Source organism: Myotis lucifugus, unplaced genomic scaffold (assembly GCF_000147115.1).
Source record: "Myotis lucifugus unplaced genomic scaffold, Myoluc2.0 scaffold_5, whole genome shotgun sequence".
In the NCBI taxonomy this organism is placed as follows: domain Eukaryota; kingdom Metazoa; phylum Chordata; class Mammalia; order Chiroptera; family Vespertilionidae; genus Myotis; species Myotis lucifugus.
Genome location: NW_005871053.1, coordinates 2,411,467 through 2,432,057, shown reverse-complemented (window position 1 = coordinate 2,432,057; position 20,591 = coordinate 2,411,467). Strand labels below are relative to the sequence as shown.

At 38.6% G+C, this 20,591-nt stretch overlaps 1 protein-coding gene across 2 annotated transcripts in view; it reads left to right on the top strand.

Moving 5' to 3' along the window:
• PPP1R1C (protein phosphatase 1 regulatory inhibitor subunit 1C) overlaps nucleotides 1-20,591 on the top strand; it is a 100,691-nt gene that overhangs the window by 49,816 nt on the left and 30,284 nt on the right. For both annotated transcript variants that reach the window (XM_006083038.3, XM_023743669.1), the window contains exons 3-4: nucleotides 2,831-2,868; nucleotides 5,407-5,467. In XM_006083038.3, coding sequence (XP_006083100.1) covers nucleotides 2,831-2,868; nucleotides 5,407-5,467 — 99 coding nt within the window. The remainder of the gene's footprint in view (nucleotides 1-2,830; nucleotides 2,869-5,406; nucleotides 5,468-20,591) is intronic.

The following is a 20,591-nucleotide window of genomic DNA, read 5'->3' as shown; positions in this document are numbered from 1 at the left end:
TGAACTCTATTTAATGTTTTTGTAGAGAATAAAGAGCTGGAGAAGTGTGCATATGTATTTTTTGGGGTCTCCTCCTTCAGTTACAACCTCCTTGGTACAAATTAGAGAGAACATTGTGTTTGTGTCTGTATGTTGTGTCCCTATGTTTTCCCAGTGTACCCTATGAGCATGCAGTGTGTGTGTGTGTGTGTGTGTGTGTGTGTGTGTGTGTGTGTGTATTTATATGAAGTGGCTGGAAGGCCGAAAAGATGAACCTTTCCAATTTAATAACAATCTAATTAAAGAAAATGGAAATTTACTTACATTAGTGGATCTCAAAAACATCTATGATCCATTCTTGGCTTGGCTTGTACTTTTGTCTGAGTTGCTTTGACTTAAAAGTCATGTAATTTTTACTCTTTAATTTCAAGAACACAGTTCTGAATTTTTTTGATCTTTGTATTTATGAAAAAATACCCAATTTATGTCAATAAAATTCACAAAGAATAGAAACCTTTTTCATTGAATTATGCAATGAGTAAAACCCATACACTTGCCTTAGAAAGATACTGTTTTAGGGTATGTTATGTCTTATAAATAGACAGTAGGAAAGTATAAAGCTGGATGATTGGACTTTCTTTTGTTGCTTAAATAATAGTTTATGAGTCCTGGGTTAGATTTTTAAAATTGCTAAGGCATAAACAAAATATTAAGAAACTCCATTGGCATTTGATAATTCAATGGCTCACCATACATGCATTGTTAGGGTAGATCATATTTGATATTTACTTAAAAGGTGTTAGTAAAGATTTCACATTACTAGCTAGAAATGTTCAATTCACAACTGCCTGATTATGAGCCAAATGCTTCTAGGGGTTACATTAAACAATTGTGATTGCTGTCCCCAACTAAGGAGTTCCTGTCTGCCTTCCCCTATACAAGAGAGATAAAAGTCATAAATTCTTAAAAGCTAGTAACCAAGATAATATTAGAATAAACAATAGTTATATATACTATTCATTCTAGTTGTTTGGCTATTTTGGTCTCTTACTATATGAAATAAAAAACTTTATGTACCATGGACTTATATAAAAATTTTACTATATATATAATTTTTACTATATATAAAAATTTTACTATATATCCATATACATTCAGATACATATTTACTGTAAAACAAGCAAACAATGCAGATAAAAATAAGACAAAATGTGTTATTCAAATACCCAGAGATAACTACATTTAACATATTGGTATATATCCTTTCTATATCTATGCATTTCTCTGTTATCTCTTTATTGATATTTTCTCTATCATTCATACATTAAAATGCCATAATATAGTTTCCAAATCCTTTTCATTTATATAGCACATGTTTTTATGTCCATAAACACAGATCTATATCATTAAGCAGATATTCTTTGAGGAACTCCTCACTCAGTTTTGGATCAGTCTCTCAGCTTCAGGACGAACCTCAGAGGCAGGAAAGGGTAACCAGGTCAAGAAGCCTAGAGGTGGAATCCGTGCAAAGGAGGTGAAGAGGCAGGAAGGCTCAGCCTGGAGTGTCCTCCCTCGGGGAAAGAGGACTATGTGAGGACCTCTTTCTCCTCTCTTCCCTCCGAACCACTTGTTCACACAGACTATGTAGAAGTTGCCCTAACACTGTCATAAGAAATATTTCTGACAAAGTCACTGTGGCATATAGAAAAGAGGGTGGTGACTCTCTTAGAGCCAGAGTAATTGGGCTGAATGAAAAGGGAGGTTTGTTCTGCTTAATGGCAAACTTGAGGAAATTTGACAGAGGCAACAGTCCATAGACAGTAGCAGCAAAATCCACGAGAAGAGCAGGTTGTTTATGCTTCAGCACTCTGAGGCTGATGACACCAATAGTTGTCTAAGAGTCATTTCCGTGAACACTTTCTGGACTGCTGGAAGGTGGGAAATTTGGAATTTCAGGAGGGATTTTTTAAATGTCTTTTTAAAAAAACTTTGGGAAAAGGTTATCTTAGAAGGAAAAAACTCATTTCTGTTCCTTTTTCCTGTAGACTAAGCCACAGATGTTATATAAGCACCAGGGGCCCAGTGCATGAATTCGTGCACCTTGAAAGGAACTGTGGGCTGCGAGGCTGTGGTGGGCACAGGGGCGGTTCTCGGCCCCTCATCCCGAGACTCCCGGTCTCCTGCCTGCCAGCAGCCCTGCTCCTACCACCACTGCTCCCACACACTGACAGTGCTGGTCCCGCTCTCTCCCACTGATGGTGCTGAGCAATTGGGGCCAGCTCCAGCAGCGGGTGAGAGCAGGGCCAGCGTGAGCGGGTGTGAGCTAAGGCTGCTGATCGCCCCTCAGGAGCAGGGGGAGGTAGAGAAGCCCTCAGGGGTAATTGGGGCTGGCAGATGCTGCTTGCACCTGCTGACGGCGCTGGCAGTGGGTGGGAGCGGCAGCTCTGTCATTGGCAGCAGGTGCGAGCACCAGGTGAGACCTCAGTGCCCAGGAGCAAAGAATTTTCAGTAACCACCAGAGGCTCATCCCGAAGACAGTGACCGGTGCCCCACCTTGGTCTGGCACCATCCAGCCATGGCCGATGCCTGTCATGTGCCCTACTCTGCCACCTGCTGCCGATGCCTGCTATGTTCACGCACACCCCCTGGTGGTCAGCGCACATCATAGCGACTTGTTGTTTGGTTGTTCGATTTTTCGGTTATTCCGCTGTTCATTCTATTTGCATATTAGGGTTTTATATTTATTGATAGGCAATTATTAAATCATTTTGATCTGGGTTACTGAAAATATTAATGATATCATAAGAAAGAATATCACCTTTCTAATAAATTACACCTACTTCTCTTGCAGAAATAGATGACAAGAGGGTGACCAACACGCAAGCAGAAGTAAGTTTTCTTATAATTTGATTTTGTGATATAAAATGTGACATCAATATAATTGTGATGAACACATAGTAAAATGTGCCATTAAGTCTCTGCCTGTAGGTTACCTTAATTCTCTATCTAGAAATACTTACCCTTGAAAAAAGTTCTCAAATAGACTATTGCTTTTAGTGGCAAGATATGGTATCGATAATTTCAATTTAGTGACTGCTGGCATAGGACTATCACAGGCTGAGGACAGCCAATGTTGAAATTCTGGAGCAAAGAGAAGGGGGACAGGCACCTCTTAAAAGGTTCTGGTATATGAAGGCAAGAGCAGATCATGAGGCCAGAGTCTCCAAACACACATCGAGGAGCTCAAATAGAGAATGGGAGCCAAGAGAGGCTAGGGAAACTGGTGATGTAGAATATATAGAATGCAAGGAAGTGAGTAAACTTGCACCCAGAAATGAGCCAAATATTTAATAAGTTGCATGCAGATTTAGAAGTCAATTTCCCAAAGGCTGCATAAGTAGGCATATAGTACATAATCAGAAAAATGTAGAAAGAACAAAATATCAAAATACTGAAAATGTAATGAAATTATACATGTGAAAATGTTTTGGAGACTGAACTCTCACATAAATATAGTTTTTATTACTAAAGTTTTACTACTGTTACAAAACAGACTTTTCTAAAGAGTTAATTTTCTACTTGATCTTTGAATATGTGTGTGAAAATAAATATATAAGATATCCTGGAAGAGGATCGAACTGAATACAGCAGAGGTACACCAGAAATGTCAATCATTCACATGTTTGCAATCCATTTTGCAGAGTCCCCCTGCCTGCACCTCTGCATAATGGACTGTTACCAAAACATTCCATTCTGGAGAAATTTGGTTATACCATTTCTTTGGTTGATATGGATTTGGCAATTATTTGTTTGAATTTTTTTACTTTTAAAAAATAATACTAGTATTTATTTAATATCCACTTAATTTGCTAACTTGCTAAATGAGCTATTATGTTAAGACATTTTTCAATCTTTTTTTGTTTATTTTCAGTAGATTTTAGTTGTCAATATATTTCTGTGTTCTATATTTCTACTCAAATATATCTTACAGTGTCAAAATATAATTTTAAAGTTAAAATTTTAAAATGTAATTCATTCGATAAATTATTTCATTAAATTAAATTTTGATACCTATATAATTTTGTTAACCAATAATTATTTTTTGCTTTTTAATAGATTGTTTTTGCATCAGGTAAATACCAACATTGTGATGATACTTTAAGAACAATTAAGCTTTAGTATGTACCAGGAGAGATGCCTCAATTTCTATTTTCAACTTTGTGAAACAGTTTCTAGGTGTGTGTGTGTTTTTAAGACTGTACATTATGTTCTTTCTAATATAAGTGTAGAATAATTCCCCAAAAGTATCTTGTAACTATTTATACTTGAGCTTTTCAAAGCAAAAATAATTGCTCCAGACACTAAAAATTCTACATTTTACATATTAAGATACAAATTGACACACTATTAAAAAGGAGTCAGACATAGTCTGATTTGAGTATAGACCACACATATATTATTATAATAAATAATATTATATATATACACATACCCAGCATGGATATGAACTGTGCAGGTCCATTTGTATGTGGATTTTCTTCAATGAATACAGATGACACTTCCAACCCACCGGTTTTGCATACACAGATTCAACCAACTGCAGGTTGCAAACAGTATTTTCTCATTCTCAAGCCAATTTCCCAACTCCAGATCCCCCACCCTGAATCAAAAATACTTTTTTCCTTAAGTGGTTGGTTTAATCTGCTCACCTGAAAGGCTAATTACGGTAAGTTTGGGGCAGTCAAGTCACTGGGTGGGGCCTTCGGTGTCCATAACCCCTGCATTGTTCAAGAATCGTCTGAGAGAAAAAAATCCCGACCCAATATGCTTAGGTAAGAGTGTCATACAGCCGTTTTGTTAGAAAAGGATTTATCTTTTGAACATAGAAAAAAAATATTATCTTGACATTGTAATTCCAAGTAAATGTAGATATTAGATTGAGCTTATGAATTCCAGAGGGTTATAGATTGACTGGTATTACTGACCAACGCCTTATTATTCCACCAGAACCATTTGACAATCTTAGGAACAGGATAATCATTCCATGGACATAGCTTTTGGAGTATATTTTATCCTGGCACTTAGGTTTTTCTTTCAAATGGAAAGGATTAGTGTCTCTTTTTCTCTTCCTTTTAGAAATAAAATAATGTTACTAGATGAAAAAATAAAAGGCAATTTTAAGACTGCACTGGACGAAGAGTTTTATGGTAAAATATACCCCACAGCTTCATATGTTTTTTTAAGACTGTAATATCATTGAACATGTCTATAATTTCTACTGATTAGAGTTCTCATTGATTAAATTTCCTGAGGAGGGAAGTCAGAAAGCTCTTTGAAATGCAGCACAGTGTTTATTTCCCGCACAGGGCTGATGGCATTGTCTTTTTATCCACATACAAGACTTTTACTTTTTCTCTTTGTCCACAGTCACAGAATGCATCTCCGAAGCAGAGGAAGCAGAGCGTGTACACAGCACCCACCATGAAAGGTACTGTGCAGGTACTGTTTCGGGTTGTGCGAGTGTTGAGTTCATAGCTCGCAGGCCGTCTGCTCTCAAGGACCATATGCTTGATAATTACCTAGATCTCGCCTCAGCTCTACAACTCGGTAATGTGAATTTTAGTAAGATGCTTCACCTACTGAAAACTTGGTTTCATCAAGATAAAATAGGTGGTTGAAGCAGGGATAACTAGAGATGTCTTAGAATCTGCCTGGAAATTCAGATTTTCCAAAATAATGACAAAGGTCTTTCTTTAACCCTTCCTCACATATTTTTCTGGAAGGTATTTTCCCAGAATCCCTAATTACTCTTACCAGTATTGGAAGATGAGTGTCATTTTTTTTTCTTGGCTTAAACAAAGTAGAACTTTGGTCAGATTTAATGTAGAGTGCTGCCTCCTTGCCTTGTGTCGGGAGCAGCGCTAAGAAACCCAATCAGACAGCTATTAGCTGAACATATAACAGCTGTTGGAATAACAACTAAGAATGCTAACTCAGATTCTGGCGTTTCCCCAGAATTTCTCCCTAAAATTGGAACTGCTAAAAGAACATCTAAGTGTATCAGAATTTTGACCAACAGCAATTCCAGGAAAGGCTTCTTTTATTTCTCACACCAAAATGTTCCTGACATAAGGCAGAATGTGTCCAGTCCAGTAGCTCATGTTCCAGTCTGGCCTTGAGCCGCTGGCCCAGGGGGTCGTCATGTCATCTCCAGCTCGGTTTCAGCCACAGCAGAAGCCAGCGAGCATCTTCCCCAGGAGCCTGGAGAGACGTCTAAATTGAGAGTGAAATTTTCCACTCTGTATTCTCTCTAGATTTGAGGCCTTTTCAGGGAGGTGGGATATAAATGGACACATTAAGAGCTACTTTTCAGTAAACTTCCTTCCTGTGCTGCTATAAAACACTATGTTTGCTTGTTCGCGAGACTGCAGTAAATAACACAACCATCAGCATTGTAGTTTATGCCGGAGTAATTATTGAGACTCTCAGGCATTCTTCTCTGATGATAAATGTATCGTTTTTGAGATATTTTCTCTAATGTAAGTCATCTTGTACTTTTAAGACATATCAGTTTTGACATGAATGGGCCACACTGAAAGATATATGTTCACTCATTTAATGATTTCCTCTGTTCTATTTTTGGTTAGCTTAACTAAATAAAGTAATACTGTTCTCATGTCCTCAGAGAATAATAGCATTATTTTTAAAGAGAAATCTTAAAACCGAGGCCCCAAGGGCTAGTGGTTTTCATTATATTTAGTTCTCAAATGTCATAAGAATGTGGGATCCAAACATTTAGGAAATTTAGTTATATTGCACATTTTTACTTATAATTTTACTACTATCCAGCACTCCAGGATGGTCATTCAATATTAGTCATTTTTGGTCATGAGTTAAAGGCTTGAGAAAGCACCGTAATTCTTTTAAGAGATTATGAGGGTGTTATTACAAACCACTTAGCTAGATCCTCATTTATAACTAGTAAATACCTAGGTAAGTTTCCTGCTTCTGATAAAAGAAAAGAGAAAGCTAAATCTACATGTTTTATTCAGTCTACCTGTCCCTAAGAACTAGAAATAAATATTCCAAGATAAAATTAAGCAATAAGAAACTTTAATAAGAAAGATGAATTAGCAAAGGAAATGTTATTGAGATGCTAAATACAATAGTACAATTGCCCTGAGTGTATAATTCTTCAAATTGCATTGGAACATGCAATTACCGAGGGGAAAAGCATTTTCTGGGAGAGCAAAGCAGCAACAGATATGATGAAGAGTTCTGAAAAAGAATCACCCTGACAAAAAGGGGCGTCATGAAGGACTCAGTGAGTAAGCTGCTTAGTAAAACAAAACAAAAACAAATAGCAAGACTCCTTTATCCTCCTCTCTTATTAGGTTATGAAGAGTTACTGGGGCCCTGGCTAGTTTGGCTCAGTGGATAGAGCATCAACCTGTAGACTGAGGGGTCCCTGGTTTGATTCCAGTCAAGGGCACATGCCCGGGTTGCAGGCTCCATCCCCAGTTGGGGGCATGCAGGAGGCAGCCGATCAACGATTCTCTCTCATCATTGATGTTCCTATCTCTCTCTTCCTCTCCCTTCCTCTCTGAAATCAATAATAATAAAAAAAGTTACTGGGTACAGATGCCAAAGTGGAAGGAGGAGAGGGATACTACTAATCCCACCTATGCACATTTCAAGTGATGCATACACAAGCTAGTCTTCTAGCTCTTGCATTCATTTTTTTATTTTTTTAGTTGCTATGTTACTTGTGGCTCCACCAGGTTCCAGGAAACAGACCTGGCCAGGCTACCTCCTATAATTAGAGTTTCATATGAAGGTACAGCAGCGGGGAGGAGGGAACTAGAGCAGAGGAAACCATTTTAACAGGCACACTCTCAGGACTGATAAGCTGATGACTCCCAAATTTATATTTGCAATCCTGACATATTTCCTGAACTTCAGACCCCCATTTCCAACTAGCTACCAAATTTCTCCATTTGAATGTTATTAAGTTTCTCAAATTTAATATGTCCAAAACCAAAGTCATTGGCTCTTTTTTTTTTGTTTTTCCCTTCTCAATAAATTGTATTTGGCTGCTGAGAATCAAAACCTTTGTGTAACCCTTGACTCCATTCCTTTATCCAACCCGTTGTCTACACTTGTTAGCTCTAATTTCATAATGCATACCTTACCTGACTGCTTTCTATATTTTCTAATGCTTCTGCTCTGTGCAAGGCACCATTCTTTCTTGCCTGGGCTTCTGGAGTAGCCTTCTTACTGGTCTCCCTGACTTCTCTCTTGCTCCTCTACCACCTCCCAATAGAAGCCGGAGTAATTCCTCTAACTCACAAATGTGATCATGCCATCCCCTTGATCAAAATCCTCAGTGGCTTCCTGTTACATTCAGAATAAAGTTAAGGCTTCAACCATGGCTTCCAAGTCCCTGAGTGAGCTGCAGTGGCCTCCCTCTTTGACCTCATCTTCTTTCCCACTATCCCTTGTTTGTTGGTGTCCAACATTATGGACTATTTTGCTGTGAAACATTTCAACAGACTTGCATTTAAAAGCATTTGTACTTCTCATTTTTTCGTCCTGAAATGCTCTTTATCTATTGTGGCTCAGCTAATGTTACCTTCTCAGAGAGGCCTTCCTTTCCTGAAAATTGCCCCTTCTACCATCACTATCTATGTCCTTACATACTGCCTTATTTTTTTCCCATAGCACTCAATTTGATGTACCTAGAATGAGATGTCTATGACAATAGGTTTGTTCATTTAAATATGCCTAGTACCTACAACAGTGCCAGGCACATAGTAGGCACTCAATAAATACTTGTTGAATAAATAAGCTGCAATGAACTGGGGAATCTAGCCACATTGTCATCTGATCAGAAGCAGGTGTCTCTTGACCTTTGTCCTACTAATTGTCACACCTGTGACTCTGCTTCTGTTTCTCCTTGCTTCTCTCTCTGCCTGATTCTCCCTTAACTTTTGTGTTTCTCCTTATGCATACGCTTTTGTTTTTCCTGGTATACTTTTTCCCACTCCCCTTTCCTCTGGTCAGGATAAAATCTGATTTGGCAAATTAGTTACCCTCCAAAATGATGCAACATTGGGCTGGATTCTTAAGAAAGATCATCTTACAGACCACTGGGACAATCATGTGGTTGCCTTTGGCTAGGACCTGGTTCCTGGATCAATTAGTTAATGGCCAAGGTGGCAGCATAATATGATACAAACATGGAAATGTAAATAGAAGGATCTAGATATAGCTTTCCTTTTCCAGGATGTTTCATGGTTTGTGTAGCACATTCACTCCTAGAAAGTAATAACAGGTTTAATATTCAGTCTGGCCATTTTTCTAGTCATAAATTTGTAGGCACTCAAGGTTGTCAGAAAGCTTAAAGTTTAACTAGTGCAACTATTTAGTGATAACTGAATATTTTCACCACATTTAACCTTGGGATATTAAATTGGCTATCTCTCTTGAAGATTCTAATATATTAGTCCTGGGTGGAGTCAGATAATCAAATGTTTAAAGTGATACTGCAGCAACAAATCTAAAAATTGATGGAACTCATATATCCAATCACCTACTTAACATGTGTTTCTTGTGTCTTTGATCTATCCCATAGAGATCAAAGAGATCATAAGATCAAAATTAACATGTTCAAAACTGACCTTTTGATCTCCAAGACAAATTGTTTTGTCCTCCACTGTTCTCCTTCTCAGGAAGTGGAGTTTTCACCTTTCTAGGTATATTCCTGGGTCTGGGGGTTTCTGTGACTCTCTCCAAGGTCTTGTGGATTGCACCCCATTAGTATCTCTTCATCTTTCCTCTTCTTTTATCCCCAGGGCAGCCACCATATTTCAAGTCACAATCATCTCTTTGCCAGGATGTAATTGGTTACTCTCTATCTAGTCTTTCTCTTTTTGCCTCCCATTCATTTTCTATACTGTAGCCAACGTGAACTTTTAAAAAATCCTCACCCAAGGACGTTTTATTCATTGAGAGAGAGAGAGAGAGAGAGAGAGAGAGAGAGAGAGAGGACATGCCCCGACCAGTGATCAAATCCCCAACCTAGGTATGTACACTGATCAGAATCAGTCACATAACCTTTTGGTGCATGGGATGATGCTCCAACCCACTGAGCCACCAGGCCAGGGCCAAAATGAGCTTTTAACACACAGAAGTGCTTAGGCTACTTTCCAGTTAAAACTTTTCAATAGCTCCCCATTGCCATTAGATAAAATCCCTGTTCCAGAGCAAAGTTTTCAAAGCTTACTGCCCCCACCCCCAAACACACACACACACACACACACACACACACACACACACACACACACTAGATCACAGCTATATGGACATTTTCCCAGCTGCTGAATGCACCAAGCTCTTTGCTCATTTGGGAAAGACTTGCACATTTCTCCCTTCACCTAGAATATTCACCCTTGTCTACTCCTTGTCATCATTCCTCAATTGGCTAACTCCTACTCATTATTCAAGCCCTGTCCTTAAAGGCCAGTTCCCGAAAGGAGCTTTCCTTAACCCTCCACTCTAAAGTCTATGCTTCTCTATCAGTAGTTACAATTCCCTTGAGTTCTTCCAAATATGCTTCTATTTCCAGTAATCACAGTGTGAAATTTTTTATTTAGTGTCTGTCTCCCCAGCTAGACCAGAAGTGACCTATGTGAGTGATCTATGTGGCAGCAGTGGCAATGTCTATTTTGTCCTCTATCTGCACAGATTACATATGCTTGAGACACAGCCATGTTTACAAATAGACTTTTAAATGAGTTTTTAAAAATATACTAACACTACTGTTGGCAAATGAATCATTTCCTTAGGAAAAGCACCTTGTCTCTAATCTGTCAGAAAGATCTTTTCTCTATTAAGTCACTTAGAAATTCCGTCCCTTAAAACCAGAGGATATTGTGACACTCTGAGTAGATACGTTGCCTATTTCAGATACCTTGCGCTGACCACATTTTTCATCTATAGGGATGAGTCACGAATGTCTAATGCATGTTACATAAGCAATGACAGAAGTTCAAGTTTGCATAGAAAATGACTCACTTCTCCATCACTCACTTTTCCATTAGAGGGCTTTATAATTATATAAATAGAAAGTTCTGAAGATTATCAGAAAAATGATAGCTGACTACTGACTACCCATGTGCACTTCTCTGGTGTTTATGTGGTGGTCAGCCCTGTAATTTACAGAACAGCCAATTCAATTATTGTTGGATGGCTTGAGCCATGTTTTCAGAAAAGCAAAGTAGGTTTTAATCTTGGGACAGGAAATAACTGACTCATTTCCACCCCCATTCCGTGTTTATGCGTGTCTTACTGGAATGCAATTGCCTTCAAATTGAGGCAGGCAGAGCAAGTGCTATTGATTTAAAAGAAAATCTGAACATGAACCAAAGCAGCTGACTGAAATGGCTTTGTATAGCAGGGCCTCTTCATATTACATTACCACTGTTAATGCATAGCAAGTCAGATTTTTTTTCTTGCACTTCTGAAAAATATTTTCCTCCTCTCATTCTTCATAATTTCTCTCATAGAATAAATAGTCCAGCTACTTCAGTGTCCGGAGGTTGTTCTTAGAATGCTTGTGGCATTGCAATTTCTACATTTTTTTTCTTCAAGGATGGTTGTGATCTTAATATTTTTAATCTCCATTTAGCATCTTTTCATAATAAAGCAATGACTGGGAAGAAGAAATAATGGCCCAGGCAGGGGAAAAAAGTCAAACTGGTCCAATAAGAAGTTGACTGGGGCAAGGATGTGAGCTGCAATGTTAACTGAAGGGTAGTCTTCAAATCAGGAAGGCTGTTGATCATAATAATTTCATGGGACCCGACATAAAAGGACATGGACTTTGGGGGACACGTGATCAGGGTTCGAACCTCAGCACCACCAACTTATTAACTGTTCTGCTTTAGCAAGTCAGTGAGTTTCACATGTCTCTCTTCTCTCATCAGTAAAAAGGAGATGATACCTACCACTGCCGTGGGGACAAAATAAAGCAGTATGTGAGAAGAGAATGCTTAGACCAGGCATGCACTATGTGGGATATAATTTTGGAACGATTGGGTCCGGCACACCCCTCCTCCATTTCCACTGAGCCCCGCAGAATGGAGGGAGGAGCCTGGGGAAGCGATGAAGGAGGGATGAAAGGACTTGGAGGAGAATGAAATACCTGATGGAGCTTTGCTCCCATCCCAGTGGGAACTGAGAAGTCAGGGTTAGAGCGCCTGGTCCTAAGAAGCACGTGGATTACCAAGCCTGGCCACATGCACTCCACTCTTCTTTGCTCCGGTCTCAGGTGGATTTGTGGATTTCATCTTTTACCTTTCACTTCCTCTCAGACATGGTGTCCCTTACTTCTCAGCGAACTAACAGCCCTCTCAGAGGTGTTGATAGTTAAATAAATAAATCCTGTATTTCAAAAAAAGCTTAAGAACACACTGATGGTTAGTGATGAATTTGGGGGTGCTAAAGAAGATTATACAACAAATACTTCTAGCCAGAGGGGTGAGCAGGAAATCACATCATATAAATTCAGTTTATAATGAAGCATAAGTAGATTAATGATAATGATATCAAGTTGTGACCATTTCACTTTCTGATTTTAAGTTTCTTATAATTGTGACTTAAAAAGAATTCAAAAGGAATAGACCAGCCTGCGCTCATCACTCGCTGCACATTAAACATCGAAGGCAGGGAGAGAAGGCGGCGACATCTTTGAGCTTGTCCGCCCTGCATTTCTTTTTTAAACGCCTCTGTCCCCCTGTGGGTGTTCTCCAAGAATTCATCACAGTTGCCTTTCTGAATCATGCTGTTTTGTTTGTGCTGGCTCCGTCTATTTACTGGGTAGGGTGGGGCTTATTTATGCAACTAGAGACACGTTTTAACAGATTTCTAGATAACAAGGAACATTCTAAATATATACAAGTCTTGTTTATTTTTTTAAAGCCAAATATGCTTCTATTTCCAGATCTACTTCTTTCATTTCTGTCCAATTTCTTCCACTGAATTTTATGTTCGTCTTTCCTCCTATTTTTGAATGCAGAGGGCAGGGTCAGTCTGGAGACCTGATCTGCGAATGCACCTTCTTGAAAATCACTAAGATGTCCTTTTATTGGGAGATCCGCACTGAGAGTGAAGCAAGAGGAAAATGCCAGGTCTGAGTGGACACTATATTTTAATATCGTTTTCATAGATTCTTAGGCTGGAAGGTCTAAAGAATCTGAAGATGAATGAAATTGCAAACTTCAAATTTGGGACGAGAAACTTAATTTCCTATAGTGCCGTTTACATTTTGACAAGGAGACCACTCTTTGTTAATATAGTTCCATTCCTGTGTCTCTATATATTTACTTATTTCAAAATTAATCTTTTAAATTTTCAGCCCTCTGTATAAATAGTACACACCTTTGAAAATTGCTTCCTACCTTAGAAGCAGGGAAAGAGATGAACTTCTGCATTTGGTTTAAACAGCGTCTTTAGGCCTTTCCCAGACATGCACATGGTAAAATCCAGTTGTGTAAGCACGAATAATAATCTGCCACAAATCACATATGAGCCTCCATGGTGTGTCAAGTGCTGCATTGGAGGGGTGTGGCCGCAGAGACGAAGCGTGGAGCCCCTGCCCCCTGGGAGACCCGCCTAGGAGACCCAACACCCAAACAGACAGGGAGCGCTTGCCATGAACCCTCGAATAAGGATGTGGCAGAGTTACCAGGGATGTGAGGAGGCACACTAGCCCTGGGGGACGGGAGGGTGAGGCCACTCTCAGATCACAGAGGGGGCAGCCATGTTTGCACATGTGTCCGCAGAGCACAATAAACCAGGTCCTGGAAAAGGGGGGCACTCGGCTCGCCATCTTCCAGCCTCCAGCTTACAGTAACGTGCAAGGCACTTCAGATGACACCGTAATGTAGACAGTCAAGTCCTGTGTGAATCATCGCAGAGGCCTCTGCTGCCAGGCAAAGTCTAAACAGGCCCCACTAATGGACCACGCGGACAGCACTTTCCGAAGCATTTGCAAGTCCTTGTGCATTTGATGACATTTTAAAAGTTCTGGTTCGCAGCTTTGTCTTTGTTGTTAATCACATTACTTTTAAAACAGCTCATGTTATACTTTTAAAAAAGAAACGTTATACTCTAGAACAGTTTTAGGTTTACAGAAAAATAACGATGATGGTACAGAGAGTTCCCACACCCCCTGCAGCCAGTTTCTCCTGGGAGTCTCCTGAGGATGGCACATTTGCCACAATTAAGAAACTGAGATGGATATCTCATTATTAACTGAAGTCCATAGCTTGGCCCTGTTTGTTTAGCTTTTGCCTTTTTCTGTTTTAGGACCCCCTCCAGGACACCACGTCACATTTAGCATCCTGTCTCCTCAGGCTCCTCTTGGCTGTGCAGTTTCTCCTCTTTCCTTATTTTTGATGAACTTGACAGTTGTGTGTAGTGCTGAGCAGGTATTTTCTAGAATTTTCCTGTATTTGGATTTGTCTGATGCTTTTTTCATAATCAACTGGGGTTATGGGTTTTGGAGAGAAAGACTAGCGATAAAGTGAGCTCTCCATCGCAGGATATGAAGGGCACGTACTGTCACATGACTTATTACTACTGACGTTGATCTCCTGGCTGAGGTGGTGTCTGTCAGGATTCTCTGCGATGAGGTTACTCTTTTCTGCCCCTTCCCATGCTGTGCTCTTAGGAAGGAAGTCACCCTGTGTCACTCTCGCTTAAGGGGGAGGAATTGTGCTCCCCCTCCTCAAGGATCTGTATCTACAAAAGTTATTTGAAATTCTGCACATTGATTTATTCAATCATTTACTTTTATTAGTTTAGACTCATGGATATTTATTTTACACTTTGGGTTTTAACTCAATGCTACTTTATTTCGTTGCTCAAATAGTTTCAGCTTTGGCCATTGGGAGCTTTTTCTATTGACTCCTATGTCCCTTTGATAAACCCATTATTACAGGTTTTTTGTTTACTTGTTTTAGCATATCCTTTATGGCACTAAGGCTCATTTGCATATTTCCTGTCCCAATCTTAGACTCAGCCATTTCTTCAAGGGGCCTTCAAATTACAATTTTAACTTCTCTGTGAGTCAGTTTACTGTAAAATATATGTTTGCATCAGCATATAGTTCCTTAAAATAGAAAAATCTATCTCTTGCTCTGCAGAAATGTAAGTGCATCATATCCATTAGTGCTTAGGAAGGTCAATGCTACACTATTAGCATGCTAAGATGTACACACTCCACTCTCATCAATGCTAATGGAGTTCCAGGAAGAAGAAACAATGGCTAAGAGCAGAATAGGCAGATGTTGTCTCTATGGGCTTGCCTTCCTATCTTTAATACAGTGTTCCCTGATGATTTCTGGGAGGAGATTTGTTTTGCCCCTTTATAGATGGAGAATTAGTAATAGGTATGCAGCTTTCTTGGAGATTGGCTGTTTGCTTTACTTAAATCAGGGATTAGAAAAAGTAATGTTTATAACACCTTATACTTGTGGAGTGCTTCAACATATGCAGTGTATTTTGTGTACTTTTTTTTTTACAGAAAACCATTTAAAGTTAAATGGGCTATTTTATTTTTGAGGGCATTGAGGCTCAAGAAAAGCAGAGTTCCCATGTTAAAAGTCGCTGTTCTTTACAAGGCTACATTTTCACATGAGTCTTTCTTTGCTTTTCTATTGGAATAGCAATAGGTTTCATTTTTCCTATTTACCCTTCTATGCTGTTTGCCCTTTAAAATCCAGAGGTCCTTCAACCTTTTAACTTAATGGAAAGGTTTTACAAGATATTTTATACCAAAGGTCCTACAAAATGCTTAGCACCTTTGTTTCTAATCATTTTTGTATATTAAACTGACATGATAGGTCCATATGTAATAACAATTTTGTACTCAATCCAAGCTTGACTTTAATCTTCTCTCTCTCTAACCTCCCTCTCACTACCCTGGCAGCTGAGCACACAAATCTGACCCTGTGTCTTTCTGTTTGACAGCACTCCCCACAGGCACCGATTCCTTCAGAACATGGCCCTGGAAACAATGTGCAAGGCTGTTCACAATCAGGCCTCCTCAAACCTGTCCTGCCTTACCTCCTGCCGCAGCCTCTTTCTATCTCCTGATGTGGCAATGCCGAACTGTGTTTGGTTGAAAATAACACTTGTTTTCTAGCCTGCACATTTTTCCTATAGCTTTATTCACAGAGATGTCCTTTCTTTGTCTATCTTAATTCTAAATCCTTTGAGCTGTGCCACTTTGAGATTCAGAATGTATTATATATTCCTATTTGTGTTGTAAGGGAGGTAAGTAATTTTCCTTCTACCCTCCTAAATTCGCCTGGCTGGTCTAACTTAATCAAGTTAACAGGGGACAGATTAACAGAAGAAAATAACTAAATTTATTATATATGTACATGGGAGCCTAGAACGAGTCTAGCAGTTGGGGCGTATATGCCACCTTGAGCTAAGGAGAAGGGGGTGGTTGGGCTGTGGTTTGGAACTTCAAAAAGGAGGAGGGCAGTTTACAAGCAGATGTTTCCTGGGCCATCTTAATAACGGGACACAGAGAGGACCTTGGTCCAATGGGCCTTGCTAGGTTCCTATTAAACTGTAGTTAACTCTGATGATATCTCCCTTCCTGGAGCAGGTCCTCTATCTAACTTCTCTTAGGCAGTTAGGGGGAAGGTCAAGGGTCTTTCCTGAGTCTTTCATGTCTTGAAAATAACTTGCTTAAAATAATCAATATCCCAAAAGTCATATTTTGGGGTGGAAAACTCTGCTTCCCCCACTCCTGAGTGCGTATCTGTAATCCCCTCTAGATAGACTGGACTCCTAGAAGACAGGGCCAATGTCTCATTTGTCTTCGAGGAGTTTTCTTGTTTTCCATCTGTATTGCAGAAGTCTCTTAGTAAATGCTGAATCAATGAGTGAATAATCTTTCTGATTTAAAAATGTAGATTTAATGGCTTAATTTTAGCCATATTGAAAAAAATATATATAATTTCTTACTCACTCACTCAATCAATCACTCACCCACTCATTCTATAAATATTTGTAAAATGCTTACTATCTGCCAGGTCATGTATTAGACTTTTTTAGTTTAAGATGAGATAAAATGCAGTCTTTGTCCATAGGAAAATTGTAGTCAAATGAAAAAGAAAGTTGTGTAAAAAAGTATACGGTTAACATAGACAAGGATATTTGAATGCAGAGATGGAAATCACTAGCTCTCCTTGTCACAGATAGTGAAGACATTACAGAAGAAATAAGCACCTGTCCGTTGAAGGATGAGTAAGATTTTCAGAGAAGGCTGAAGGGTGAAATGCAAGTGAAGAGAGCTGAGCAGATGCAGAGATGCAGACTGTGAAAGGGCACGTGAATCCGGAACATGGCGAAGCTGGTGGGAGAGCCTGTAGGGAGAGAACACTGAACAGATGTTGGGGACTCGTCAACCGTCCTGTGTGTCGTGTGCTTAGTATTCAGGATTTTATCAGAGCACTTTTGGGCAATTTTTAAGATGACTTTATATGCTACAGTGTCCTCTTGAATGATTCATAAATATGGGGTATAGAAAAGGGACAAATAAGTTGATTCGCAGAGTTAGTTTTTAAAGATTATTCTACCTTGGATTGTATTTGCCTCATTTCATTTGCCTGCTTCCAATGCTCTTATTCATAAAAGAATAACTGCTAGTGCCAACCTCATTTTTTTTCCTTTAATACGTTTGGACTTTCTAAGTAATATTTATGACTTAGGAGAAGTTGAAATATTCATCATATTATCTTCCAAAATAAATGAAAGGAAATCCAATTAGAAATGTGTTACAATATATAAATGTCAAGATAAATTGAGAAATTGGTTTTCAGTGAGACAAATTTAAGATAGGATTACATTCTTTGCAAACTTGTTTTGGTCTATAAAACTTTTCTAAATATTTTCCCTTTTAAAACCTTATCTTCTTGTCTGAACCTCAAAATAAAGTCTGATTTACAGGACATTTTAAGAACAGTTTCATTAAGTGCTGTCTCAGTAGGTCCTCATGACAAAATACCCCACATTTCTGTTTCCGGAACAGGCTGCCCTCTTTCTGTGGCGTGTTTATTATGGGATAATAAAGGTGTCAGCACTGCTGTCAATAGATATACAAATATTTATTAAACTCAAACTCTGGGCAAAGCTCTGAGCTGTTGTTATTTTACACAATGAACTATCAAGTTCTAAAACACCCTAGGTCAAATTTGAGGAAGGTTTACAAATTTGTTTTTTTGTGTGTTGTGTTTTGTTTTGTTTTTTCATAAAAAGACAAAATACCATGTAGAAGTAAGAGTGCCCAAATATTCATTTCAAGAAATTACTAGGCCCCCCAAGATAAAAATTATATGCTAAGCATTGCATTTATGGCCTGTATTCTACATCCCTTTCTTTTTGCTGTTATTACCAAGGGAAGCCATCTATGCTTTCCTTCTCCCTCACAGCTATGCTGAAGCTACCCCCCTTTTTTTTTTAACAGAAATTGTATTCACTTCACACTTGAACAACTTGCTAAAATATTTTTCTCAAAACGAAACTGAAAATTATCTCATTGACTTCCAACAAGTTGTCTTAGGACAAGGTTTTCACGTGTCCATCATTGTAACAACCAAGGACACTTGAAGCTTTAGATACAGCAGGACTAAAATGGACACAGGTTAGAGAGCTGGAAATGGCGTCATCTTGCCTCTTCTGAATCAGAGGCCATAGCTCCGTCTGTTAATGAATATTTAATTCTTAAAAGCTTATTGGTTCTCCTAGACCCTGGCAGTCCAGAGGCAAATGACAAAAAGGAATAAGCAGTGGAAGTAACAAGTTAAATGACTGCAGGAGATGTGAGAGCTGGCTGGCTGAGGGAAGGAGCAGAAACACTACGAATTTGTACTACATCACTGTTTACACAAAAGATAATCAAAACAATGACCCGACTTACTCAGAAAAAAATGTTGTACAGTACTATTTTTATTATAATATGTATTTTAAAAGGCAGGAAAGTGAGAATATACAATAAAAGATGTACAATCCCACTTTTTTTAAAGAGTTTCTACTCAGCGTGGTATGTATTGTACGTTACATGAAAATACAAGTGCTCATAGACTCTAGTTCTTTTTTTCCCTGAGGCCTTGGTGCACACTCTTATGACCTACAATGGCCACTCAGTGAGGGTGAGAAACGACAGGAAATCAACAGAGGTCTTGAGCTCAGTAACTCATAATCGGGTGTTCTAGTCATTCCAGGACATTAGGAAGGCTATGCAAACAAACTTGACCTACTTAGCAATTTTGCCTAGGTCAACATGTCACCTCCTAAATGCAAGACACATTTCAGTTAAAATATTTCTCAGAAACAAAAAGTTAAAGACTAACTTCCAAGATTTCTTCCATTCTTCCCAAAGCATTTCATCTGAAAAGTTGAAAGGATCACCCTGAAACAATAGAGGGCTTTCTTTTTCTTTTGGAGTGGTGAATCTTGAGCCAAATTGCCAATGTCACAGTGATTCATTGTCGTAGATAACCACATTGAAATCACTGAATAATTGGAATAATAAATCATTCTTCCATACTATGTTACTTACAAAAATATTTCACTTAATTTTAAAATCTTGTTGACTGTTGACCCCATGAAAGATTCTATGTCCATTTAATTGAAATTATGAAGTCTAAGCATCCTAGTTCAGATTTGATGCATGTATTTGATGATCTTTATATTATTAGTTTTGCCTCTTAACTTACAGTAGTAGTTCAGTGAAAAGTAAATATATTTCATGTATTGAAAATTACCACTGGCTAATCATGCTTATGTTGTGTTAACAATAGGTCTCAATATAGATTTTTGTATGGAAAAAAAAAAGTTTTGAAAAGCGATTAAAAATGTATTTTACGCTCAGCCAGCGTGGCTCAGTGGTTGAGCATCGACCTATGAACTAGGAGGTCATGGTTCAATTCCCAGTCAGGGCTCATGCCCAGGTTGCAGGCTCAATCCCCAGTGTGGGGTGTGCAGGAGGCAGCCAATCAATGATTCTCTCTTATCATTGATGTTTCCATCTCTCTCTCCCTCTCCCTTCCTCTCCGAAATCAATAAAAAATATTTTTAAAATGTATTTTACTTTTAAGTATATATATACACATATGTATATGTATATATATAATGAGTGTTATTTTATTTTTAAGTTTTAATTTTAATTCCATTATTTATTATTTTGATGTTTGCCACAAAAGCTTTATCCTATTACTGTGGGTATTATTCTGGATATTTTGAGATAGTTCTTTGAAAAGTTCAAGGATTTTGAACTTCTAGAACAGGGGTCCTCAAACTACAGCCCGCGGGCCACATGCAAATACAAATATTGTATTTGTTCCCGTTTTGGTTTTTTACTTCAAAATAAGATATGTGCAGTGTGCATAGGAATTTGTTCATAGTTTTTTTTAAAACTATAGTCCCGCCCTCCAACGGTCTGAGGGACAGTGAACTGGCCCCCTATTTAAAAAGTTTGAGGACCCCTGTTCTAGAAGAACAGATCAAGAGGAGTCCTCTCCTACCATCTG